General features: G+C 44.9%; 1 protein-coding gene across 3 annotated transcripts in view; it reads right to left on the reverse strand.

The window, feature by feature from the left end:
- The window catches only part of CDS2 (CDP-diacylglycerol synthase 2), a 78,606-nt gene that overhangs the window by 19,941 nt on the left and 31,860 nt on the right, over nucleotides 1–26,805 (reverse strand). For 2 of the 3 annotated variants that reach the window (XM_010378932.2, XM_010378930.2), the window contains exons 2-4: nucleotides 4,724–4,860; nucleotides 3,398–3,494; nucleotides 1,666–1,763 (exon numbers count right to left, since the gene is read on the reverse strand). In XM_010378932.2, the coding sequence (XP_010377234.1) occupies nucleotides 1,666–1,763; nucleotides 3,398–3,494; nucleotides 4,724–4,860 (332 nt within the window). Of the gene's footprint in view, nucleotides 1–1,665; nucleotides 1,764–3,397; nucleotides 3,495–4,723; nucleotides 4,861–7,139; nucleotides 7,251–26,805 lie in introns of those variants that run through there. The other variant, XM_030914448.1, reaches the window with a different exon arrangement.

Here is a 26,805-nt window from a genome sequence, read left to right on the forward strand (position 1 = left end):
TTTCTTCCAGCTATGCCGCCTGTCTGCTGTTCTCCTGCCTTTTTCCTGCTCCTGACATTCTCTTTGCATCTCCATTTTTTCACTCCTTGCTCAAATGCCATTTTATTCATAAAACTTTGCATGACCTAACATGACATCTGCCTCCCCTGCATTTATTTCTATAGCAAGTAATATGTGATTATCTGACTAAGCAATTCATGATGCATCTCCCTCTCTGAAGCCTGGCTCTGACACAGACCTTCCGCTAGCGTTAACTCTTCACTTGCGTATCCTCTCTCCTCAACTGGCATTCGTGAGAAGAGAAGCCATCCCTTGCAGCCTCCATAGTACTGCTGAGTATGGGACTGTGCAGCCACCACTGCAAACTCCCAGCAAAGATCCTGAGACAGAGAAGAAAGTGGAGAGCTTTTCTTTCCCATTCTTTTTTTTAATTATGAAGTACAAAAACTTCATATTTCGTTTCTTTTCTGTTACATGGAAAAAGCTTTCTTTGTAAAGTGACCACAGCCAGGAGTCAGGCCTCCTGAGTATGTTAACAAAACACAAAACACTGCTTTCCAGCTAAAGAACAGCCGCAACAGGGATCTGCATCTTAAGCCACGGGGCAATCACAGTTCCATCTGGAGGCTGGGAGGCAGCCCGTGCTGTTGGGTGACAGGAGACACCTCAGGAAGCAGGTGCCCAGCCTACATCTGAGCACATCGGCTTCCTTGACGGTGACCAGGTTGCTGGGGCAAAAAGCACTACTCTCCAGCCAGCTAAGTCATGGCCTCAACCCCTGTACCCCCTGCACAGTGGGGTGAGAAGGTCCGCATTTGCCCCAGGTCTTCTCGGCATTGTGCAGTGCTCTGCTCAAAGGTCACCACCTGAGAATACTACAGCCAATAAAGCAGAGAGTTTCAGATCAGAAAGGGGTCTCAGACATGTGCTACAGGTTTTTCTTTCGTTTTTGCTTTAAGAAAGCTGAGTCCTTTCCTAAGAAACAGAGAAAGCCAACTTTCCCAGCAGAGCCCAGATCCCATGCATTCAGTCTCACTCCTGTCCACCCTGGCACTCAAAACACCTCTGATGAAGTAGGGCTCAAACACCAGTCTGGAAACCACTAAGTCTCAACCATCTGTCTTAGATACAAGGAAACCAAGTTCCAGGGATAACAAGGAAAGCCGGCAGCAGAACCTAACAACTTCCAGACAACTCTAGTGGGATGCTGAGATATGAGAGCCTGAAAAATATACTGATCTAGAAAAAAGGGATCATCACGCAGAGTTTAAGGAATCCAAATACCGAGGCAAACACAGTCACAGAATGCAGCCCATCTGGTTTCTTCTCAGGAAGAGTCCAGACTTCAAGCAACTATTAAAGACTCCTCCAAGGCCAACCACACAGTCTGGCCTATGAAATACTCAGGTCTCAAAGGCACGGTGCAAGTCTGCAGGAATCACCTCCTTTTCTCCTGCTTTTTCCTGCTAACATTCTCTTACCCATTTCTTTACTCGTTGCTCAAATACCATTTTCTTCATAAAACTTTGCATGACCTAACATGATATCTGCCTCCCCAGCATTTATTTCTATAGCAAGTAATAGAAATACCCACCATCACTGTAAATACCTGCCAAAAAGCACATCATCCAAATTCTAAGGGCCTCTGTTAGGCGGAGAGCTTACCAGCTGAGGGTCCTGAACCAGGGCAGATCATAGGAGTGGTAGACGTTGTAGCCAATAGTGATTATCTCGTGGAAACACTTAATCTGAACACACATCACCTGCGGGACACAAAACATTCACTGACACCCCAATTCTTATGATTTTTGGAAATGGAAACCAACAGGTCATGAGCCTTCCAGAAAATCCATTGTACTTAAGAAAATATCAGGCTTCCAATGGTTCTGCTTCCTCTCTCACACCATCCCACAGAGCAATGCAGCCCTTTGTGTAACAGGGAGTAGATCCAATTTTCCACTCACAATAAAATACACACCCTGATGTTTCAATTAACTTTTTTATTTTTTAAGACAGGGTTTCACCATATTGCCCAGGCTGGTCTTAAACTCCTGGGCTCAAGCAATCCACCTGCCTCAGCGTCCCAAAGTGCTAGGATTACAGGCGTGAGCCACTGTGCCCAGCCAAAAAGACTTTTTTTTAAAGTAGAGACGAGGTCTCACCTTCTTTCCCAGGCTGGTCTCGAACTCCTGGGCGATCTTCCCTACTTGGCCTCTCAAATTGCTGGGATTGCAGGTGTGAGCCGCCATGCCTGGCCCTCAATTAACTTTCTATCCTAGAACCTCCTTTTTAACTTTTTATTCTAGAACCTCCGAGGATTCACCCAATCCATTCTCCTTTTGACTTTGAGTACTTTAAAAGTCTCATCTGCGGCCGGGCGCGGTGGCTCAAGCCTGTAATCCCAGCACTTTGGGAGGCCGAGGTGGGCGGATCACAAGGTCAGGAGATCGAGACCATCCTGGCTAACACGGTGAAACCCCGTCTCTACTAAAAAGTACAAAAAACTAGCCGGGCGAGGTGGCGGGCGCCTGTAGTCCCAGCTACTGGGGAGGCTGAGGCAGGAGAATGGCGTGAACCCGGGAGGCGGAGCTTGCAGTGAGCTGAGATCCGGCCACTGCACTCCAGCCTGGGTGACAGAGCGAGACTCCGTCTCAAAAAAAAAAAAAAAAAAAAAAGTCTCATCTGCTTAGCTCACATGCAGCTGATGGTCACCTGACTCTGTCCAGGACAGTGGGAAGACAGAGAGAGCAGCTCTGTGGACTGGGATTTCTTAATAAAAGCTCTACACCCAGGAAGGAGGCCCCATGAAAACAAGAAACAAAACCAGGAGTCACATAGAGACATGGCTAGGGTAAAATTTTACAGAGTTGGAATAATAAAGTTGGTTGTTTGTTTGTTTTGAGACAGAGTCTCACTCTGTTGCCCAGGCTGGAGTGCAGTGGTGTGATCTCAGCTCACTACAACCTCTGCCTCCTCGGTTCAAGCGATTCTCCTGCCTCAGCCTCCTAAGTAGCTTGGATTACAGGTGGCTGCCACCACGCTTGGCTAATTTTTGTATTTTTAGTGGAGACAGGGTTTTGCCATGTTGGTCGGGCTGGTCTCGAACTCCTGACCCTGTGATCCGCCCGCTTCTGCCTCCCCAAGTGCTGGGATTACAGGCGATAAAGTCAGTTTTTTAAATGAAGATACATCTTCAACCATATACAACTAGCCTCATCAATGGCCCTCCAGGTGGCTACTGAAAAGTGAGAAGTCACAGATGTTCTATGGCAGAGGTTTTCTGAGCAGCCTGGACCCCTGTCAGTTCCCCCAACCAACCCAATACCTGGCACTTAAGACAACCGGGCCTGCAGCAAAAACTGAAAGGAAAACTAAAATAGTATGAAATGGCACTTACAATTATCATTAAAACCATTGGTCCCAGGTAAATGATGATGAAGAAAAATGCAATCATGGCCAAAGTCAGGATGCCTCTCACCCACCAGTTCTTCCATCTATGTCAGAGTAGGGGAAGGAGAAAACACCAGTTAAAAAAACCAATGTACAAACTCAAGGAACATGGATCTTTCTGAGATTTGAGGGCCCTGAGCTCAGTCCTTTCCAGATTCACCTTGACAGAAGCACCAGCCACATGTTGGCAGGAGCAGGGCCACAGTACCAATGCCTCAGCCACAACCAAACTTGGCAGAAAAATACACCTAGCTTATATCTTAAAGAAGGTATCGGGCAAAAAACAAACAAACAAACAAAAAGCCAAGGGAAATGTAGTACCCTCTGCTTCTGTATCCACTTGGATGGTTTCTACAGCTGACTATCTGAAGAAAAAAAAAACTTTTTTTCCGACAGCAGGATCCTACACTGTACTGCCCTGAATAATTATGGGAATAACAGTAACATTATGCAATGATAATAACAGCTACCACAAATATGCATAAGGTAATTTTATGAGGACTTTACATATATTAACTCCTTCAATCCTCAACACACTTCGCTTTTACAGACGAGGAAACAGAGGCACAGGTTGAACAGCTGGCAAACAGTAAAGCTGGGATCTGAATCCAGGGGTCTGGCTGCAAAGTCCACGTCCTTAACCACTGCACAATTCAGACTCCCAAGGGGACAGCTGGAGGCACACATAGGAACACCGGGATAATGCTTTGGGGTCGTATAAGTTGTTTTTGATCTACTCACATAGCTGTGTTAAAAGAACCAAGTTCTCAAGGGCCAAAAGTTTTAACTAGATTCACCTAGGTTAAGATGTTTCCCAGTTCTTCCTGGAGAATTTAAGGAACTGTTCACAATGGATGTGGGAGAGAGAAACTAAACTGAACTGGAAGCATAGACTCCTCAGTGAAAAGCAGCCTGCCCATTAATCACAAACCCAAGGCCGGTTTCCTGTGCTGTGCAGTGTCAGCTGACCTCACCCACCTCCATCCCTCCTGTCCCCTCTTCCTCTTTGGACTGCACTTCCTAGTCCAGTTTGGAGCACCCTTCCAGGGCCAGATCCTTCCAGCCTTGGTTGCCCTCCCCTCCTGGTCACTGTGCTAACTGCCACCGCTAAGCACTAGATTACACTCAATGGAGCCTGGAGCAGTGGCATGGGAGGCTGAGGCAAGGGAGCAGGCCTGCTCTGCAAGACCACGGGCTCTCTGCAGGCTCTTCCAGGGCACTTGGACATGGTGCAAACCCCCCAACAAGCACCTGCATCATTAAGCCAGGTTACCTTGAAGACAAGTTGGAAAGGGCCCTATTGAGGACCTCCGGGGTATCATCTGCAGAGACTGGCAGGGGTGCAGATTCTGCCCGGCTCTCACTGTCCGATGCAGTCTCTCCATCTACCTTTGCTTCTGACTCTGACTCCTATGTGGCAGAAATACAGAAGAGAAAAAGGTCAAAAGTGCTGAGTCGACCATTGAGAAGTCTATGCCTGTCATGAGAGATCTGTGGGGAAAGACTCCAAACAGGGCCTAAGAACCTGGCACAGTCAAGTGATGGGACCGACAGGACTAGCAGCAATCCTGACACTGTTGTGACATGTGCCGAGGTGGCCAGCCGCACTCTGCTGGAAGAGAGGTGTGCATCTGCACCATGTACCATCTGCCCAACTGCAGAGGACAGATCCAGAAGAGAGAACATGGCTCCTTTGTATCCAAAGAATGCAAAAGGGAGGCAGGGACCAGTTTTACCAGGAGGTTATCCCTGAGCCTGGTAGGGCAGCAAATGGCACTGACCAGGCTCTCTCAGGGGAAGCCAGGTAGTGTGGGCTATTGCCCCTGTAGACCCGTTAATGTCAACATGCCCCAAGTCCAGAGTGTTATTTCTGGACTTCACTAGAGCACTCTGTAAGGAGGTCAATCACAGTCAGTGTGGACGACGAACCAGACAGCCTACTCCAGCCAATGCTTGAGCTAGGACTGTGCACCTCAGTCCTTTCCCTGCCACCAGGCCCTGGGTGTCAAAAGACCCGAAGGAACTCACCCTGCTCCCAGCCTGGGTGAGGGAACCAGAGCCATGCCAGCCGCAAGCTCTTTACCCAAAGTATCAAGGGACAGGATATTCTGAATCCTAGGAACTATCCTATTACTCAAGTCTTTTCTTTCGTACGGGAATTTAGAATAGCTGTTATGAGAAGAGGTGGAGGAGAAATTAAATCACTTAGAGTAACAACACTACTTAGTATCTGTATAGTATGCAGGGTCTGAAGAGCCTTTCCCATGCCTGCAAGCTTCAGAGCAGTACTGGGAGGAAGGGAAAGGACAGAAGCCTCATTTACAAATAAGAAACGGGATCTGGGACGTTCAACATGTGGCCCAATGTCTCATATTAACCCAGGTCCTCTGACCTCCCTGATGATTGATAAATACATGGAATTGAGCACTGTTTCACATGTTCATTGGCCATTTGGGTATCTTCTTCTGTCAAGTGTTTTTCAAATTATTGGCGAGTTTTTCTCGGAGTTTTCTGCCTTCCTTTTTTTATTGATTTGTAGTGGTTTATGTGCTCTAGATTTGAGTACTTTGTTTTACTAATATGTTCTCTCAGACTGCTCTAACCCCCACCTTCACCTCAGGTAAGGTTAGACACTCCAGTTATTTGCTTTCTTAACACTCGGACCTTCTCCCTCTCAGCGCTGGCCACAATGGGGACTTTCATAAATGTCTCCTTGGCTGACAATAAACTCCTTAAAGACAAGAACATAACTTCTTGTTCTCATTATCCCCATGCGTGGCACACAGCAAGACACTTACTAATGGATGGAAGGAGGAGAGAGGAATTAGGTTCAGGTGTGTAAAGAAAAACCCAGCCCCTGCCCTCAGGGAGACAGCTCTTTCTAAATTAATTTACAACTGTGACAAGACAGAGGGCCTTAACCAGTGCAGATTAGCAAAACAGAAACACAAAACAGATTAGCAAAACAGAAACACAAAACAGATTAGCAAAACAGAGGGCCTCGCCTAGTGCAGACTGCTGATAAAAAAGAGACAGCTGGCTTTGGTAAAGGCCTGATAAAGACGCCTCATCATTAGGATCCGAGAGGAAGAGCTACAGCTTCTGATGACAGTGACTGCTCCCTACTCTGCCACAGCCGAGCCAGGTGGCTCTGGATAAGTCATCCAAGTGCCTCTATACTTTGGCGTCTTCATCTGATAAAAGGGGCCCAGTAACGTAAGGACCCTCCTTCCAGTGGGGATTCCTTGAAGAGGTATAACCGAACTCTCACCCGGAGCTGTGTCCCAGTACACCACTCCAGAGGTTCTGAAACACAGTAAGGTCTCCAGAGTCGCCCCTCTCCAGGGAGACTAAATGAAGACGAAGCATTCAGAACAGCTGTCCAGTCTTTATTTCAACATTGACACCCACACACCATCGGCAACCACCAGTTGCCAGTAATATTACGGTAATCATTACGAGTTACAAGGTAATGATGCTGCCTGATTATCTGGCTCTGACCTCTAAAATCTCGGGGCTTCAAAATGCTAGCACCTGGACCCCACCGAGGCTCCCAGAGATGCATCCCAAGAGCCTCTAGAAGCTGCAGGGACTGTGCTCTAGCATAGCAGGCGAGAGGGCACTCACACACAGAAAGCTCGGCACAAGGTTATTTTTAACTTATCCATCCTGTTGTCAAGGAGACTCACAAAGGCTGCTAGTTCCCCAGGCAGGAAAGGACAGGAACGGAATCCAGGCAGCGTCCTGTGAGGGAGGAGCAGGCAGCTCCAGCTCCGTGCTAAGAGCCTCTCTGGATTTCCCGTTAGCCCAGCACTGCATCCTGCAACACTGTCAGACCTGACTCCTCTCCTTCCTTGTAGGAGGCGGTGAACTGAAGAGGGGTATCCGGAAGCAGGGAGCAGTAAAAGGAGATGGAGAACTGTTACAAAGATACCGCAACTATTGTTACCAAGAAGACCTCAGGGGGGACCGATCTGAACAACTAAGAAATGAAGTAATCACCTGAGCAAACAAGGCTGAAAGAGATTCACTTTCTAGGTTTTCCCTGCCTTTAAGTGAGGAACTCCAGGTTCCCTGGGCCTCACCTGGGCCTGCTAAGGAATGATCCTCTGAGCAGGAGACCAACACAAACCACGCTCTCCCAAAAGCTGAGATAGAGCCGAACATGTGCCAAGGGCAAATCCCTGTGAGGGGGGAAACTGCACAGCCTGGGGAAGACACAGAGGGGGGGGGGGGGGGGGACAGGTCAGCCAGCCACCCAGCTCCTGATATCCTGTGGATGCCAAAGGGAACAGAAACATGAGAGAACGTGGAGGTCTGCAGTCTCCCGGCTCCTCCCCACCCCGTGGACAAAGTCATTCTGCTTGGGGAAACAACTGCTCACACCTGGGAAAAGGAAGCTGCGTGCCAGCGGCAGCTTCCACAGGGGGTCTGGAAGGAGGCAGGGACCTGGAACCCATGCTTCTTCCCACAAGAAAGGTGGTACATGCTGAACATGTTCATCAGTTTGCTCCTCTGGGGCATAGCGAGGCGGGAAGATGTCAAGGAAAACTTTCTGCAGAATGAGGCAGCAGCCAGTCCAGGAAAGCAAGGCCCAGGGCTGGCTCTGACACTCATGACACGCAGCACAGGCCTCCATCCTCTGGTCTTCAGTGGGGAAAGGACTCCCTGTCTTGGAAGGTTGTTGGGATGACCAATGTGACCTCGATGAAAGACTATGAAAACTATAAAGTACTGAATAGCAGCAGGTGCCTGCTGCACTCCCCTCAATAGCCTAACCACAGCACACAGGACAGAAGCAGGAGAGCCTAAAACACCCACCCCAGACAAGCTGGGCACCCTTCCCAAGGAGAGCATCAGGCCTTGCTGGGGCCAAGTGCTAATAAATGATCTGGGCACAGCATTTGCCTACCTTGCTTCAAGCTCTTTCACACCAGCTGCCCTGACTCAAAACTGTGTAAGGTGGTGTCTGAAACACAAAGGCTACCCATTAAAGCAACAGTCCATGCTAGTAGACTCTGAAGCTGAACCATCTGCCAAAGTGTGGGAGGAAATCTTAGGACTTGTTTCTACTTACCTCATTCTTTTCTTTCCCATGTATGCTTTGTAATAGGCATTATCAGGACATATGTATATGTTCATGAGTGTAAACTGGGACACATGGTAAAAACACCACATACATGTCAGACATGGTGGTGTGTCAGGGGCCAGGAGTTACCTGTTCACCACTGCACTGAGCGGTGTCTGGAACATAGCAGGTGCTCCAAGATTTGCTGAACTGATAAGCTAATTAATTCTACTTGACCTATGATGGACCAAAGTGTCCAGACTACACTGAGATATGATAGTACACACTTTCCTGCTCGTGTGCCTGACTGGTGCCCCTGTAGCAGCCCTGGAAGCAGGACCAGCATCCACTCCTGCCTTGCTCCTGGTGGGAGCCGAGACCAGTACGGCAGGGAGAGGCTGCCATGCCTCTTCCGACTCATACCCGCCCAGCTCCCAGGCACCCCTCCTCCTTCCTTCCCTTTCGATCCCAAGGGCCAGGAACAGAGGCCGAGTGGGGCAGACCCTCTCAGGTTCTCTCTCAACCACCGCCCATCCTCCCACGGTTCCTCAGCCACTTCCCAAGGGGGCTGTAGTGCTGGAATAAACAGGAAACAAGAGTGCTGTTTTAAAGGAAGGGGGAAAGCTCCTCTGAGGGCCCACCCCTTTTGGTTTACATAGACCCTCTAGGGAAAAGCAGAAGCACTTAGGATGAGGGACACATATAGTGTCCTGTGCACCAGGGGCTCAGTAAGAGCCATTAGCATTTTTGGAGAAACTCATGCTTAGAAAGCTTCTCCACCAACTGCCCAGAAGCTTCCACACACACAGCACTGACCCGAAGATCAGAACAGAACAGAAGCAAGAGAAGGCAGTGAGGGAGGACCAGAGGGAGCAGTGGGCGGGAGGGGATGTTCCTGCCTCAGCCTCCCAAGTAGCTAGGATTACAGGTGTCCGCCACCACGCCCAGATAATTTTTATATTTTTAGTAGAGATGAGGTTTCGCCACATTGGCCAGGCTGGTCTTGAACTCCTCACCTCAGGAGGAAGGAAATTTCATTAAAAGGCAGAGTTCAAGGTACTGGTGGGTTATACCTCCAACAACTCTGCCTTTCCCACTGACACTGCATTCAAATTCACAAGTTTCACTGACTAACTCCATAACTTACACAACTTTTTGTATCGCTTTATACACAAATTATCAACTTTCTCCTGGAGGAAAGTCATTAGTCTAAGCCTAACCTTTCTGCTGAATACTATGGCCTCCATCTTCTAGATCAAGCCCTGTGGCCAGCTGCCAGGGAGGGCAACTCCCCACTCACACAGACAGGATCCTAGGAGAGAAATTACCAGAGATCTATCCTTAATAAGCATCCTTAATAAGTGTCAGGGACTTAGGTGGCTGTCTCAATGAAAAAGCTAAGTAGGCTTTCATCTGAGTTCCTACTGAAAAAAATATATACGTATATATGTGTGAGTGTGCATCTGTGTGTGTGTATTGTTAGGAATAACAAAGAAATACTTTAGTCCTAATACTAACTCCATTTGGCAAGTTCAATTGTCAGAACAAAACACCAAGCAGAAGGAGGACCCCACTCTGAATGAGTTTACAATCATCGCCAGTATGGCCATACCCTGTCCTTCAAAAGCCTCATAGCAATGATGGGATCCAAAGCTACCCAGATGGACAGCTTCACTTCTGGCATCTCTAACAGGTTAACTGCACTCAGAGAAAGGACAAAAAAATACATGAATGTAGCAGATTCAGCTTCTTAAAACCTAACTCTGGCTGTGAGCCATTTTGCCTCCAGATAAAGCTATTTACAAAGGACCACAGGGGACTCGGTAGAGGACACACTACTGGTGGCAAAGGACAACTGTCCCCAGGACAGTCACACTCGGAGCCAGCCATGTGCTCGCAATGCCCTCTCTTCCTACCTCCTCAGAGACTCACTCCATTGCCCTCCCCATCTTCTCACCTCTCTCCCTCACTACAGCCCTACTTACAACCATCTAGGCAGGCTCAACAAACAACTTTTAACAGCTCATCCAACCAACACACTTTTTTCCCCACTTCATGGGTAAACCTCTGGGAAGAGCTGTCAACATTTCATTTCCCCTCCCTGGCTGTGCATCATTCCTCAAACCACAACAACCCAACTTCAGCCCCACCTGTTCCACTGAAGCAGCTCTCCCAGGTCAACAAGGACCTTGTCACAAAACCCACCGGGTACTCAGTCCTCACCTCGTTCAATCCCTCAGCAGCTTTTAATGCTATTATTGAAAAACACTCTTCCTCTGGCTTCCAAGCAGCACCTCCCCCTAGGTTTCCACCTGCCTCTCTGGCCAGGCATCTTTAGCTGGCCTTCTCCTTAGGAACGGCCTCTTCCTCGGCCTGTCCCTTCATTTGAGGGTTCCTTGGGGGTGGTCCTAAGCTCTCTTATTATTCTGCTGCCTCCCACTCTCCCTGAGTTTTCCCATTCATTCTCATGCTCCCTGCTGTCTCTTCTTGAGCTATAGACCCTAACTCCAAATGCCGAATAGATGTCTCCACAGACACCTAAAACTCAACATGTGTCCAAAACCGAGCTCATCATCGCTTCCCACAAACGTCTTCCTTCTACTATGTGACTTATCTTAGCAAATGGTACCCTTTACCCTGAATTCTCAAGGGAACAAGGTGGCCATCACCCTTAGTGGCTCCTTCCTCAGCTTGCAGATCTGTCACCAAGCTTGTTCATGCTACCTCCAAAACAGCTTTCAGCTGCATCCACTCATTATGCCACCCGTAATTCAAGCCATCATCCTTCCCCTGAGTAACTGCAACAGCCTAACTGGCTACCTCACCTTCAGCCTAGAGTCCACTCCACCTACACTCTCACCACTGCAGCACAAGGATCTTCCCAGAAATTCTGATTGGGTCATTCTCCATCCTGAACCCCTCCCACAGCTCCCCAGTACCTACATAACAGCTCTTTAAAATGGCGTACAAGCCCCTTGGGAGAAGGGTCTTATCTACTCATCCAGCCTTATCTCTTACAGCCATTCTGAACTAGAGTCAGTTTCTAGAACAGGTTGTACTTTCTTACCTTTAGGATTTTTGCTCCTGTGTTCCTATCTAAAACAGTCTGCAAACCACCCTCTACTGAAACCCACTTCTCTTCCGGCAAATTTTCATTTATCCTTTAAGAGTTCCCTTTCTCCCCTAATCTTCCCCAGCTGCCTGTGTGTCCCAGCGGCCCCTGTCCTTCCTTAGGAGTGCTCCCCACCGTGGTTCATGCCTGTAATCCCAAAACCTTGGGAGGCCAAAGTGGGAGGATCGCCTGAAGTCTAGGAGGTTGAGGCTGCAGTGAGACCTGATCACGCCACTGCATTCCAGCCTAGACGACAGAGCAAGACCCTGTTCTCAAAAAAAAAACAAAAAACAAAAAAGGACTGCTTCCCACACTGCACAGTCTCTACCTCAAGACCATCATCTCTCTGGGGGAGCCATGTTGATATCCTCATCACTGTACCCCCAGCACCTGGCCTGGCACCTAGAACCACATCTGCATAGGCAGCCACAGTCAATTATGTTGAGAGAATCCAGGGTTTGCTACAGTGGCAGGTACAGCTGGGCTACATATAGCATAGGCCAACCATTCATTTTTGCACTCAATAGCACTATAGGAGGCATTTTAGGGCTGCAGCCAGCTGTCCCACTGTTTATCTCCCCGTCTTCTTAGGTGTTTGTGGCCAAATGTATCCTAAGTGATACGGGGGTTTCCAAAAAAAGTACAGGGTCTGTATGTCTCAGAAAGGACAAGGAAAGCCTGTCTGAAATCCAGTTTCTAGGAATGCAAGGCTTTCTAATTCAAATACATATAGTTGTATTGAGTCCCAACCTCTGCACAACTGCCAATCTCATACATTAAACCCGTAATTTTTGTGACAAGGAATGATCAGGAATCCTTCTTTCTCCCAACACCCTCTCACACCTTGCCCATTAAAGCCTCCTTCTAGAGTAAATGCATCTGTTTACTAACAGCAAGCATAAAACGATAAATGTGAAAGAGTTGCAGGAAGTACCAACCTCCATTACAAGCCATTACTTAATTCAGAACAGAGACTATCAGAGACAGGAAAACCACTCAGGTCCCCAGGAGGCTCTGCCAATGGCTCTGTTCTGATGACATCACTTGTTTTCCTATTGTCTTCCAGGGTTAGGGGAAAGACACCAAAAATCAGAAGCCCCACTGGAGTTCAATAGGTCCTCCTACTATCAGTTCCTTAGTCGGGCATCTCTATTTAGTATTTAAAGGAAAATGAGTTTTCAGCCTTACTGGGAAAGGAAGGAATTTTTTTTTTTTCAGTTTATTAAGATAAAGCTCTTCCAAGAACAGAATACGTCGAATACTGCCAAAAGATCTAGTAAGATGGAGAAGAAAAATATATTTGCAATCTCAAAACTGGGCTCAAGTGTGCTCCCCAGACCCCTGCCAAGAAGCAGAACCAGGACAGCTGCTGGGTTCCACATGCAACGAGCCCCTAAATCATAAATCGCTCTCTGGTACCTGCTTCGCTGTCACTCACCTCACAATAGTGCTTAAGATTCCTAGACAAAATAAGTAGACATGAGAGCAAATGTCCCCAGTGTCTCATGCCCCAAACTCTTCTACTCCTGTGGGCAGGCAAGTACCCTGGGGCTGTTTATCATATGGGAACATTATATTGTCACTTTTGTACTATTCCTGGTTTATAACCAACACTCATGGAATCAAGTACCAATCAAATAGACTCTAACTATTCAAGGGAGAAACTAGTATGTTTCTCCCTTGAAGAACATGGAATTAACAGTGTTCTCAATCCCAAATTTGTCATATTAGTTATAGAAGAAATTATGGGCTGGGCCCAGTGACTCACTCCTATAATCCCAGCACTTCGGGAGGCCGAGGTGGGCGGATCACTTGAGGTCAGGAGTTCAAGACCAGCCTGGCCAATATGGTAAACTCCGTCTCTACTAAAAACACAAAAATTATCTGGGCGTGGTGGCAGGCACCTGTAATCCCAGCTACCTGGGAGGCTGAGGCAAGAGAATTGCTCGAACCTGGGAGGTGGAGGCTGCAGTGAGCCGAGATCGCACCACTGCTCTCCAGCCTGGGTGACAAAGCTAGACTCTGCTTCAGGAGGATGTCACTAGACTCTGCTTCAGGTAGGAAGAAAGGAAGGAAGGAAGGGAGGGAGGGAGGGAATTATGAAAGCCACAATGCTAAATAGTTTCTCTTTTTGATAAATCACTAGGGATGCCTGGGGAAAAAATTAAATTGAAAATGAGAAAGGCATTGAAGAAAGACTCCTAATGGCCAATGATAGGACAATTTGAGCATTAAAATAATAAACAAAAAGTGATTTAAACACAAGTATATAAAAATGTATGAGTTCATAATGATAACTATAAGAAACTACTGGCCAGACGCAGTGGCTCATGCCTATAATCCCAGCACTTTGGGAGGCCAAGGCAGGCGGATCACCTGAGGTTGGGAGTTTGAGACCAGCCTGACCAACATGAAGAAACCTCATCTCTACTAAAAATACAAAATTAGCTGAGCATGGTGGCCCATGCCTGTAATCCCAGCTACTCAGGAGGCTGAAGCAGGAGAATCGCTTGAACTCAGGAGGCAGAGGTTATGGTGAGCCGAGATTGAGCCATTGCACTCCAGCCTGGGCAACAAGAGCAAAACTCCATCTCAAAAAAGAAAACAAAACTACTTTGGCCACCTTTGAAAGGTGCTGAAACACCAAATCTTTTTTTGAAAACCAGTAATTAAAAGGAAAGAGCCTCCCTACATTGCCCAGGCTGGTCTCGAACTTCTGGCCTCAAGTAATTCTCATGCTTTGGCCTCCCAAAGTGCTGGGAGAATAAGCATGAGTCACAGCACCTGGCCATCAAATTACTTCCAAATATCCATTACCCCAGCAAAGAAAAGTCAGTGTGGCCTCAGTGTGATCTCCCCAGGCTCTGGAGACTAAAGTCTTCAAACATAAGTAAATAAAACAACCTCCATGCTGCCAAATCAGACTCTCCTGCCTTCATCTTATCATATATCTTGGCAATGTCAGATCTAGTTGACCATCTCCTCCTTGAAACATTCTCCGCTCAGCTACTTCCATACCATACTTATCAGATTCTCACTCTACCTGACTGGCTGCTCTTTCTCAGTCTCCTGTGCTATTTTATCTCTATCTGACTTCAAAATGTTGAATGAGACCTGGGCTCAGTTCTGGACCTACCACACTCTCTCCCTAGGTATCATCATCCAGCCCCTTGGCTTTAATTCCCAATTTCATGCCAATGACCCCAACACTTGTATGTCCAACCCGAACTTCTCCCCCAAGCTTCAGACTCCTATTTCCAACCAACCACTTACCAACATCTCCACGAGAAAGTTCTTACAGGCATCTCAAAAATAACACATCTAAACAGAGTGCTTTTGACACTGTCCATAAAACTGTTAATCCTGAAGTCTTGCCTAGTCAATCAGTTGACAGCATGCAAGTCTATGTACCCTGCATAAGCCAGAAACCTGAGAGGTACAGACTGAATATCCCTTACCCAAAATGCTTGAGACCAGAAGTGTTTTGCATTTCAGAATTCTTTTCAGAATTTGGAATATTTGCATTATACTTACTGGTTGAGCATCCCTAATCAGAAAATCCTAAATCCAAAATGCTCCAATGAGCATTTCCTTTGAGCATCACATTGGCACTCAAAAACTTTCAGATTTTGAAAATTTCAAATTTTTGATTTTGGGATGTTCAACCCTTAATTCTTATCTCCCCACCTTCCCCCAGGTACTGGACACTGCAGTTGGTTCCCTCCTAAAAATCCATTCAACTCTTTCATGGTATACAGTAGCTTGTACAGTCTACTTATTTTTAATCCTGCCCCTCTGCCATAGTGATAGGTTCACGAACAGGCATTTACCCCAGCCTAAGGCAATGTGCACCTTGACTGTTTTGGAGTAGGCACTTGACTCAAGATGGTACAATCAGTTCAAATAGCAAAAATAAGTAGTGGTATTTTAGGTTATATTAACACAGGCATGGTCTGGTTCTAGTTAGCATTAGTCAGACTTTACCTAGAGGCCAAATATGTCCAATGGAGTGGTTAAAACAGTAAGGAGACCAAAAAGAGCAAGATGATAAAATGAATAGATGAAGAAACCAGAAGGGCTAAGCGTGGAGACAACTGGGAAATGAGCATACTCTACTGCAGTACTGAAAAGGAGAAACTGGTTTTATGTCCCTAACAAGGAAAAATTATTAGGTAAATGATGGTAAATCAATTTTCTGTGCAGCTATTAACAAGACAACTATAAACACCGTGCAGCAACATGAAAAAGGCAGAATATAAAACTATGTCTATACTGGGCTATACTACATACACAAAGTATGAAAACAATTGATGTATGTGTCAGTTATCAATGGATTGCCTCTCAATGTATGTGTCAGTTATAAATTGACTAAATCCTTGGTGACTCTGCTGGGCTTGGATCAATCCCTTTCAGGTCCACTGCTACCTCCAGGTTTTGTCAGTATAGAACTTTCTGCAATAATGGAAACGTTCTCTCTGTACTGTCCAATATGAGAGCCACAGCGGCGTATGGCTATTGAACAATTAAAATGTGGCTAGTGTGACTAAGGAAGTGAATTTATGTATTTATTTTTAATTAAATTTAAACTGCCACACACTTCACATCCACTAGAGTGGCTATTTTCAAAAAAGAAAAACCAAAATAACAAGTACTGGTGAAGATGTGAAAAAACTGAAACCTTTGTGCACTGTTGGTCAGAATGTAAAATAATGCAGCTGCTATAGTAAACAGTCTGGCAGTTCCTCAAAAAATCAAACATAGAATTACCACGTGACTCAGCAATTCCACTTCTGGGTATATACCCAAAAGAACTGAGGGCAGGGACTCAAAGAGATATTTATACACCCATATTCATAGCAGCCTTATTCACAATAAACAAAAATGTAGAGGCAATCCGAGTATCCATCAACAAAGGAATGAACAAAACGTAGTATACATACACAGTGGCATATTATTCAGCCTTAAAAAGGAAGGAAATTCTCACACATGCTACCACATGGATGAACCTTGAGGACATTGTGCTAAGCGAAATAAGCCAGACACAAAAGGACAAATATATTATTCCACTTACATGAGGTACCTAGAGTAGTCAAATTCATAGAGACAGGAAATAGAATGGTGGTTGTCAGGGGCTGGGGGAGTGAGAGGGGAGAGTTGCTTAATGGGTACAGAGTTTCATTTGGGGAAGATGAAAATATTCTGGAATGTTTGTTCTGGTGACAGTTGCAAAACAATGTGAATGTACTCAATGCCGTAGAACCATATGCTTGAAAACGGTTAAAATTATCAATTTGATGTTATATATAATATTTAGCCACAGTAAGAAAAGGTTTAATTGGCCACATGTGGCTAGCAGCTACTATACTGGACAGTGCAGACAGTCTAACAGCTGTATCTACCCCAACCTGCAACCAGGGAGAAAACTGCTAAGGTTCCCCAAAGCTCTGATTCCCCTACTACTGTGAGAAGGGGGCTAGAACCCCCGATACCACCTCAGCAACCTACAACTTTTAGTCCTCAATAGTCAGGTCAACACGATTCTGAACAAGATTCAACCAGTCAAGGACAGACCTATCCCTTCAGCAAGCATATGAAGCATTAAGTAGTTGCAGGGCTAAGAAAAGACCTGAGCAAAGCCATCCTCAGCAGAGATTCCAGCTCTCCCCTGCCTTTCTTTTTAAATTTAATTCAGTGGCCAGTTACTACTCTGCCTTTTAACAGAAGCAGCAACAGATATAACAGTTGTGATTCTCGCAGCATCAAATGGCAATGGCACAAACAGCTCAGCTTCATCATCATCGGCATATGGGCAGCCGGTCAAAAAGTAAAATGAAGAGAGGCATGCCAACCACTCCAATATTCTGAATCTTGCATTACTTTTCCCTCTTTTTAAAAAACATAAGGGCACTGAATCACAACGATTCTGAGTTTTTACTTCATTTTTTAAAATGTGTCAGTAATTTATACTGCTAAGATGTACACACTTTACACAGATGCCCAACACCATTATTTTTAAAGTAAAAACAGGGGAATTATTTAACAAACCAGGGTTGGTTTGCTTTTTAACCGCACATAATATATATGGAAATGACCTGAAAATTACTAGAAACATCTTTCAAAAGAACACAGTTTGGTATATACTTAGTAGAAAAGGTTTGTGAATAGTGTAACAAATACAATTTTTACCAATCTTTTATGGGGAAAAGATGAACAAAACAAAGCTGGTTACCATCTGCACAGGCATTATTATTCCTTTGACATCTTACTAATAGTCTTTTAATGAAGATCAAAACACCTAAAATTTGCTTCTGATGCTTTACAAACATTCCTTACACTTGTTTACATGCACATCATCCAAAAAAAGGAAAAAAAACTGTAATATACTTTTAAATTACTGAACTATAAAATTTTAACATAATTTCATATTCAAATGAATTTATCAAGACCATTGAGTCATTCTTTGATGCTTCTCTGTTTTACATTTTCTGACATAAAATTTCAATCTGATTTTCAAAGCAGCTTGCTTACCCTTCTGTTCCACTGCAAAGACACATGGGTTAAAGCAAGGTTTTCCTGACATCAAGTGCCTCACCCTCACCTGTGCTGAAATAACAGTGTGAATGAGTCTCAGTTCATCTTCACTGTCAGATTTAAATTTTGTTTGGAGAACCCCTAACATATCAGCAGAGAACACAGTTTGCAAATCACTGCAAAACACCACCTTACATCTCTGACAAATGAGTCATTACTACTTGAGGATGCACCTTGTGAGATACAACAATCACCCAGTATTAAATTCCTACTGTGTCCCCAAACCACCAGCTGCTCAGAAACTGGCTGTGTTCTCATTCTGTCACTCCAACCAGAAGTTGGGGTACATACTGGTGGCTCTGTTTGTACATATCAAACCAAGATTCACAAGCTTTACTGTTAATAGAAAAGTCTACTTATAGTCTTATATCCTGAAAATACGTCATTTGATAACCTGGAGACCAGAGTCAAACAGATTCCATTATAATCTCGAAACAGCTGAAAAATCCTGGTGAGATTTTACAGGGTTTTTTAAAAAATGATGACCTAGGCCGGGCGCAGTGGCTTACGACTGTAATCCCAGCACTTTGGGAGGCCGAGGCAGGTAGATGACTTGAGGTCAGGAGCTCAAAACCAACCTGGGCAACATGGTGAAACCCGAACTCTACTAAAAATACAAAAAATTAGCTGGGCATGGTGGCAGGTGCCTGTAATCCCAGCTACTCGAGAGGCTGAGGCAGGAAAATCACTCGATCTTGAGAGGCAGAGGTTGCAGTGAGTCGAGATCATGCCGTTGCACTCCAGCCTGGGCAACAAGAACAAATCTCTGTCTCAAAAAAAAAAAAAAAAAAAAAAAAAAAAAAACCTAAAGCAGGAGCCAATTTTTTGGCTTCCCTGGGCCACACTGGAAGAACAATAATTGTCTTGGGCCACATATAAAATACACTAACACTAACGATAGCTGACAAGCTCAAACAAACAAAAACCAAACAACTCATAATGTTTTAAGAACGTTTGCAAATTTGTGTTGGGTTGTGGGTCGGACAAATTTGAACTAAAGGACCTAAAATGATAATCTGTCAGTAACAAGCTCCTTCAGAAAGAAGTGAAATAAATGCCTGCCATCTACCCCAATCTGAAGTCTTGGCCTACTGTGGTCTGAATATCTATGTCTCCCCAAAATTCATACGCTGAAATTCTTTTTTTTTTTTTTTTTTTTTTATTTTTTATTATACTTTAAGTTCTAGGGTACATGTGCATAACGTGCAGGTTTGTTACATATGTATACGTGTACCATGTTGGTGTGCTGTACCCATTAACTTGTCATTTACGTTAGGTATATCTCCTAATGCCATCCCTCCCCCATCCCCCCACCCCACGACAGGCACTGGTGTGTGATGTTCCCCTTACTGTGTCCAAGTGTTCTCATTGTTCAATTCCCACCTATGAGTGAGAACATGCAGTGTTTGGTTTTCTGTCCTTGTGATAGTTTGCTGAGAATGATGGTTTCCAGCTTCATCCATGTCCCTACAAAGGACATGAACTCATCCTTTTTTATGGCTGCGTAGTATTCCATGGTATATATGTGCCACATTTTCTTAATCCAGTCTATCATTGATGGACATTTGGGTTGGTTCCAAGTCTTTGCTATTGTGAAAGTGCTGCAATAAACATGTGCATATGTATTTATAGCAACATGATTTATAATCCTTTGGGTATATACCCAGTAATTGGATGGCTGGGTCAAATGGTATTTCAGTTCTAGATCCTTGAGGAATCACCACACTGTCTTCCACAATGATTGAACTAGTTTACAGTCCCACCAACACTGTAAGTGTTCCTATTTCTCCATATCCTCTCCAACACCTGTTGTTTCCTAACTTCTTAATGATTGCCATTCTAACTGGTGTGAGATGGTATCTCATTGTGGTTTTCATTTGCATTTCTCTGATGGCGAGTGATGATGAGCATTTTTTCATGTGTCTGTTGGCTGCATAAATGTCTTCTTTTGAGAAGTGTCTGTTCATGTCCTTCACCCACTTTTTGATGAGGTTGTTTTTTTCTTGTAAATTTGTTTGAGTTCTTTGTAGATTCTGGATATTAGCCCTTTGTCAGATGAGTAGATTGCAAAAATTTTCTCCCATTCTGTAGGTTGCCTGTTCACTCTGATGGTAGTTTCTTTTGCTGTGCAGAAGCTCTTTAGTTTAATTAGATCCCATTTGTCAATTTTGGCTTTTGCTGCCGTTGCTTTTGGTGTTTTAGACATGAAGTCCTTGCCCATGCCTATGTCCTGAATGGTACTACCTAGATTTTCTTCTAGGGTTTTTATGGTATTAGGTCTAACATTTAAGTCTCTAATCCATCTTGAATTAATCTTCATATAAGGAGTAAGGAAAGGATACAGTTTCAGCTTTCTACTTATGGCTAGCCAATTTTCCCAGCACCACTGATTAAATAGGGAATCCTTTCCCCATTTCTTGTTTCTCTCAGGTTTGTCAAAGATCAGATGGCTGTAGATGTGTGGTATTATTTCTGAGGACTCCGTTCTGTTCCATTGGTCTATATCTCTGTTTTGGTACCAGTACCATGCTGTTTTGGTTACTGTAGCCTTGTAGTATAGTTTGAAGTCAGGTAGCGTGACGCCTCCAGCTTTGTCCTTTTGACTTAGGATTGTCTTGGCAATGCGGGCTCTTTTTTGGTTCCATATGAACTTTAAAGCAGTTTTTTCCAATTCTGTGAAGAAACTCATCGGTAGCTTGATGGGGATGGCATTGAATCTATAAATAACCTTGGGCAGTATGGCCATTTTCACGATATTGATTCTTCCTATCCATGAGCATGGTATGTTCTTCCATTTGTTTGTGTCCTCTTTTATTTCCCTGAGCAGTGGTTTGTAGTTCTCCTTGAAGAGGTCCTTTACATCCCTTGTAAGTTGGATTCCTAGGTATTTGATTCTCTTTGAAGCAATTGTGAATGGAAGTTCATTCCTGACTTGGCTCTCTGCTTGTCTGTTACTGGTGTATAAGAATGCTTGTGATTTTTGCACATTAATTTTGTATCCTGAGACTCTGCTGAAGTTGCTTATCAGCTTAAGGAGATTTTGGGCTGAGACGATGGGGTTTTCTAAATATACAATCATGTCATCTGCAAACAGGGACAATTTGACTTCTTCTTTTCCTAACTGAATACCCTTGATTTCTTTCTGTTGCCTGATTGCCCTAGCCAGAACTTCCAACACTATGTTGAATAGGAGTGGTGAGAGAGGGCATCCCTGTCTCGTACCAGTTTTCAAAGGGAATTTTTCCAGTTTTTGCCCATTCAGTATGATATTAGCTGTGGGTTTGTCATAAATAGCTCTTATTATTTTGAGGTACGTTCCATCAATACCAAATTTATTGAGCGTTTTTAGCATGAAGGGCTGTTGAATTTTGTCAAAAGCCTTTTCTGCATCTATTGAGATAATCATGTGGTTCTTGACTTTGGTTCTGTTTATATGCTGGATTATGTTTATTGATTTGCGAATGTTGAACCAGCCTTGCATCCCAGGGATGAAGCCCACTTGATCATGGTGGATAAGCTTTTTGATGTGCTGCTGAATCCGGTTTGCCAGTATTTTATTGAGGATTTTTGCATCGATGTTCATCAGGGATATTGGTCTAAAATTCTCTTTTTTTGTTGTGTCTCTGCCAGGCTTTGGTATCAGAATGATGTTGGCCTCATAAAATGAGTTAGGGAGGATTCCCTCTTTTTCTATTGATTGGAATAGTTTCAGAAGGAATGGTACCAGCTCCTCCTTGTACCTCTGGTAGAATTCAGCTGTGAATCCATCTGGTCCTGGACTTTTTTTGGTGGGTAGGCTATTAATTGTTGCCTCAATTTCAGAGCCTGCTATTGGTCTATTCAGGGATTCAACTTCTTCCTGGTTTAGTCTTGGGAGAGTGTAAGTGTCCAGGAAATTATCCATTTCTTCTAGATTTTCTAGTTGATTTGCGTAGAGGTGTTTATAGTATTCTCTGATGGTAGTTTGTATTTCTGTGGGGTCGGTGGTGATATCCCCTTTATCATTTTTTATTGCGTCTATTTGATTCCTCTCTCTTTTCTTCTTTATTAGTCTTGCTAGTGGTCTGTCAATTTTGTTGATCTTTTCAAAAAACCAACTCCTGGATTCATTGATTTTTTGGAGGGTTTTTTGTGTCTCTATCTCATTCAGTTCTGCTCTGATCTTAGTTATTTCTTGCCTTCTGCTAGCTTTTGAATGTGTTTGCTCTTGCCTCTCTAGTTCTTTTAATTGTGATGTTAGAGTGTCAATTTTAGATCTTTCCTGCTTTCTCTTGTGGGCATTTAGTGCTATAAATTTCCCGCTACACACTGCTTTAAATGTGTCCCAGAGATTCTGGTATGTTGTATCTTTGTTCTCATTGGTTTCAAAGAACATCTTTATTTCTGCCTTCATTTCATTATGTACCCAGTAGTCATTCAGGAGCAGGTTGTTCAGTTTCCATGTAGTTGAGCGGTTTTGATTGAGTTTCTTAGTCCTGAGTTCTAGTTTGATTGCACTGTGGTCTGAGAGACAGTTTGTTATAATTTCTGTTCTTTTACATTTGCTGAGGAGTGCTTTACTTCCAATTATGTGGTCAATTTTGGAATAAGTGCGATGTGGTGCTGAGAAGAATGTATATTCTGTTGATTTGGGGTGGAGAGTTCTATAGATGTCTATTAGGTCTGCTTGGTGCAGAGATGAGTTCAATTCCTGGATATCCTTGTTAACTTTCTGTCTCGTTGATCTGTCTAATGTTGACAGTGGAGTGTTGAAGTCTCCCATTATTATTGTATGGGAGTCTAAGTCTCTTTGTAAGTCTCTAAGGACTTGCTTTATGAATCTGGGTGCTCCTGTATTGGGTGCATATATATTTAGGATAGTTAGCTCTTCCTGTTGAATTGATCCCTTTACCATTATGTAATGGCCTTCTTTGTCTCTTTTGATCTTTGATGGTTTAAAGTCTGTTTTATCAGAGACTAGAATTGCAACCCCTGCTTTTTTTTGTTCTCCATTTGCTTGGTAGATCTTCCTCCATCCCTTTATTTTGAGCCTATGTATGTCTCTGCATGTGAGATGGGTCTCCTGAATACAGCAGACTGATGGGTCTTGACTCTTTATCCAGTTTGCCAGTCTGTGTCTTTTAATTGGAGGATTTAGTCCATTTACATTTAAGTTTAATATTGTTATGTGTGAACTTGATCCTGCCATTATGATATTAACTGGTTATTTTGCTCATTAGTTGATGCAGTTTCTTCCTAGCCTCGATGGTCTTTACATTTTGGCATGTTTTTGCAATGGCTGGTACCAGTTGTTCCTTTCCATGTTTAGGGCTTCCTTCAGGGTCTCTTGTAAGGCAGGCCTGGTGGTGACAAAATCTCTAAGCATTTGCTTATCTGTAAAGGATTTTATTTCTCCTTCACTGATGAAACTTAGTTTGGCTGGATATGAAATTCTGGGTTTAAAATTCTTTTCTTTAAGAACGTTGAATAGGCCGGGCGCGGTGGCTCAAGCCTGTAATCCCAGCACTTTGGGAGGCCGAGACGGGCGGATCATGAGGTCAGGAGATCGAGACCATCCTGGCTAATACGGTGAAACCCCGTCTCTACTAAAAAATACAAAAAAACACTAGCCGGGCGACGAGGCGGGCGCCTGTAGTCCCAGCTACTCGGGAGGCTGAGACAGGAGAACGTTGAATATTGGCCCCCACTCTCTTCTGGCTTGTAGAGTTTCTGCCGAGAGGTCTGCTGTTAGTCTGATGGGCTTCCCTTTGTGGGTAACCCAACCTTTCTCTCTGGCTGCCCTTAAGATTTTTTCCTTCATTTCAACTTTGGTGAATCTGGCAATTATGTGTCTTGGAGTTACTCTTCTCGAGGAGTATCTTTGTGGCGTTCTCTGTATTTCCTGAATTTGAATGTTGGCCTGCCCTACTAGGTTGGGGAAGTTCTCCTGGATGATATCCTGAAGAGTGTTTTCCAACTTGGTTCCATTTTCCCCCTCACTTTCAGGCACCCCAATCAGACGTAGATTTGGTCTTTTTACATAATCCCATTCTTCTTGTAGGCTTTGTTCATTTCTTTTTCTTCTTTTTTCTTTTGGTTTCTCTTCTCGCTTCATTTCATTCATTTGATCCTCAATCGCTGATACTCTTTCTTCCAGTTGATCGAGTCAGTTACTGAAGCTTGTGCATTTGTCACGTATTTCTCGTGTCATGGTTTTCATCTCTGTCATTTTGTTTATGACCTTCTCTGCATTAATTAGTCTAGCTGTCAATTCTTCCACTCTTTTTTCAAGATTTTTAGTTTCTTTGCGCTGGGTACGTAATTCCTCCTTTAGCTCTGAGAAGTTTGATGGACTGAAGCCTTCTTCTCTCATCTCGTCAAAGTCATTCTCTGACCAGCTTCGATCCGTTGCTGGCGATGGGCTGCGCTCCTTTGCAGGGGGAGATGCACTCTTATTTTTTGAATTTCCAGCTTTTCTGCCCTGGTTTTTCCCCATCTTTGTGGTTTTATCTGTCTCTGGTCTTTGATGATGGTGACGTACTGATGGGGTTTTGGTATAGGTCTCCTTCCTGTTTGATAGTTTTCCTTCTGACAGTCAGGACCCTCAGCTATAGGTCTGTTGGAGATTGCTTGAGGTCCCCTCCAGACCCTGTTTGCCTGGGTATCAGCAGCAGAGGTTGCAGAAGATAGAATATTGCTGAACAGCGAGTGTACCTGTCTGATTCTTACTTTGGAAGCTTCCTCTCAGGGGTGTACTCCACCCTGTGAGGTGTGGGGTGTCAGACTGCCCCTAGTGGGGGATGTCTCCCAGTTAGGCTACTCAGGGGTCAGTGACCCACTTGAGCAGGCAGTCTGTCCGTTCTCAGATCTCAACCTCCGTGTTGGGAGATCCACTGCTCTCTTCAAAGCTGTTAGACGGAGTCGTTCGCGTCTGCTCAGGCCTCTGTTGCTTCCCCTGTTGTTTTTTTAGCTGAGCCCTGCCCCCAGAGGTGGAGTCTATAGAGACAGGCAGGTTTCCTTGAGCTGCTGTGAGCTCCACCCAGTTCGAGCTTCCCAGCGGCTTTGTTTACCTACTTAAGCCTCAGCAATGGCGGGCGCCCCTCCCCCAGCCTCGCTGCTGCCTCGCGGTTAGATCGCTGCAGACTGCTGTGTTAACAATGAGGGAGGCTCCGTGGGCGTGGGACCCTCCCCGCCAGGTGAGGGATATATTCTTCTGGTGTGCCCGTTTGCTTAGAGCGCAGTATTGGGGTGGGAGTTACCCGATTTTCCAGGTGTTGTGTGTCTCAGTTCCCCTGGCTAGGAAAAGGGATACCCTTCCCCCTTGCGCTTCCCAGGTGAGGCGATGCCTCGCCCTGCTTCAGCTCTCGCTGGTCAGGCTGCAGCAACTGACCAGCACCGATTGTCCGGCACTCCCTAGTGAGATGACCCCAGTACTTCAGTTGAAGATGCACAAATCACCGGTCTTCTGTGTCGCTCGCGCTGGGAGTTGGAGACTGGAGCTGTTCCTATTCGGCCATCTTGCTCCGCCCCCCCATACCCTGAAATTCTAACCCCCAACTCAGTGGTATTAGAAGACGGGGCTATTGGAAGGTGATTGGGTCATAAGGCTGAACCCCTCATTAATGGGATTAGCACCCTTATAAAAGAGGTCCCAGAGCAATCCTTCTTCCACCACATAAGGACTCAGTGAGAAGCCATGGATGAATCAGAAAGCAGCTCCTTACCAGACACAATCTGCTGGCGCCGTAATCTTGGACTTCCCAGACCCCAGAACAATGAGAAATAAACTTCTGTTGTTTATAAGCTTCCCAGTTCATGGTGTTTCATAATAGTAGCCCAAACAGACTGACACATGGCCTCTCTTTCCCTGCCCAGGCCCCAGATCCCACATCTTCCAGTGCTCTCCCACACCAATCAACTCCTCCTCTCTCTACCTCTACCATATGATCTTTTCTCTCAGATTTTTTTCCACTCTTCAGATGTTTGTCCTAAAACCATTTTCCTTTCAACTCCATTCGGCCTGGAGTCACCAATTCACTTCTCCTCCTCTTTACTTCCAAACTCTTTTACAAAGTCTGCATCTACCATATGTTCTCAAACTTCCTGAGTCTGGCTTCAGCCTACACTGTGTCAGAAAACCGTTTCCTGAAAGATTAGCTCCTGACTGTCAAGCCCCACACACTGTTCTCCAGCATCCTCACAGCTATCTCAGCAGCATCCAACCAATTCTTGTTTTGTGCACCACCATTCCCCTTCCCACCCAGATCCCTGGTGTCCTGGACATTTAGTGTCTTGCTACCCAGCTTCGTTCCACTCTGTGCAGTAACGGTTCCTTTATTTTGCTTTTGAGTACTCCTCCCACCCCCTACTCCAAGTGTAGGCACATAATTTAGACCTGATTCATCAGAGCACTGTGCTCCCTTAACCACAGTGACCAGGTCAGAGATGACAAGAACACATAACAGCGATTTCCTGTGCTTCTGAAGCCACCAGGAGGAAGGCATGACCTTTCCCATGGGACTCTCACCTGCTGGCCGACACCTTTCTACATCTAGCTCCTACCATTTAAAACCCAAAAATGAAGCCAACACGAGGGGGAGCCAAG

This window comes from Rhinopithecus roxellana, chromosome 13 (genome assembly GCF_007565055.1).
Source record: "Rhinopithecus roxellana isolate Shanxi Qingling chromosome 13, ASM756505v1, whole genome shotgun sequence".
NCBI classification, from domain to species: Eukaryota; Metazoa; Chordata; class Mammalia; order Primates; family Cercopithecidae; genus Rhinopithecus; species Rhinopithecus roxellana.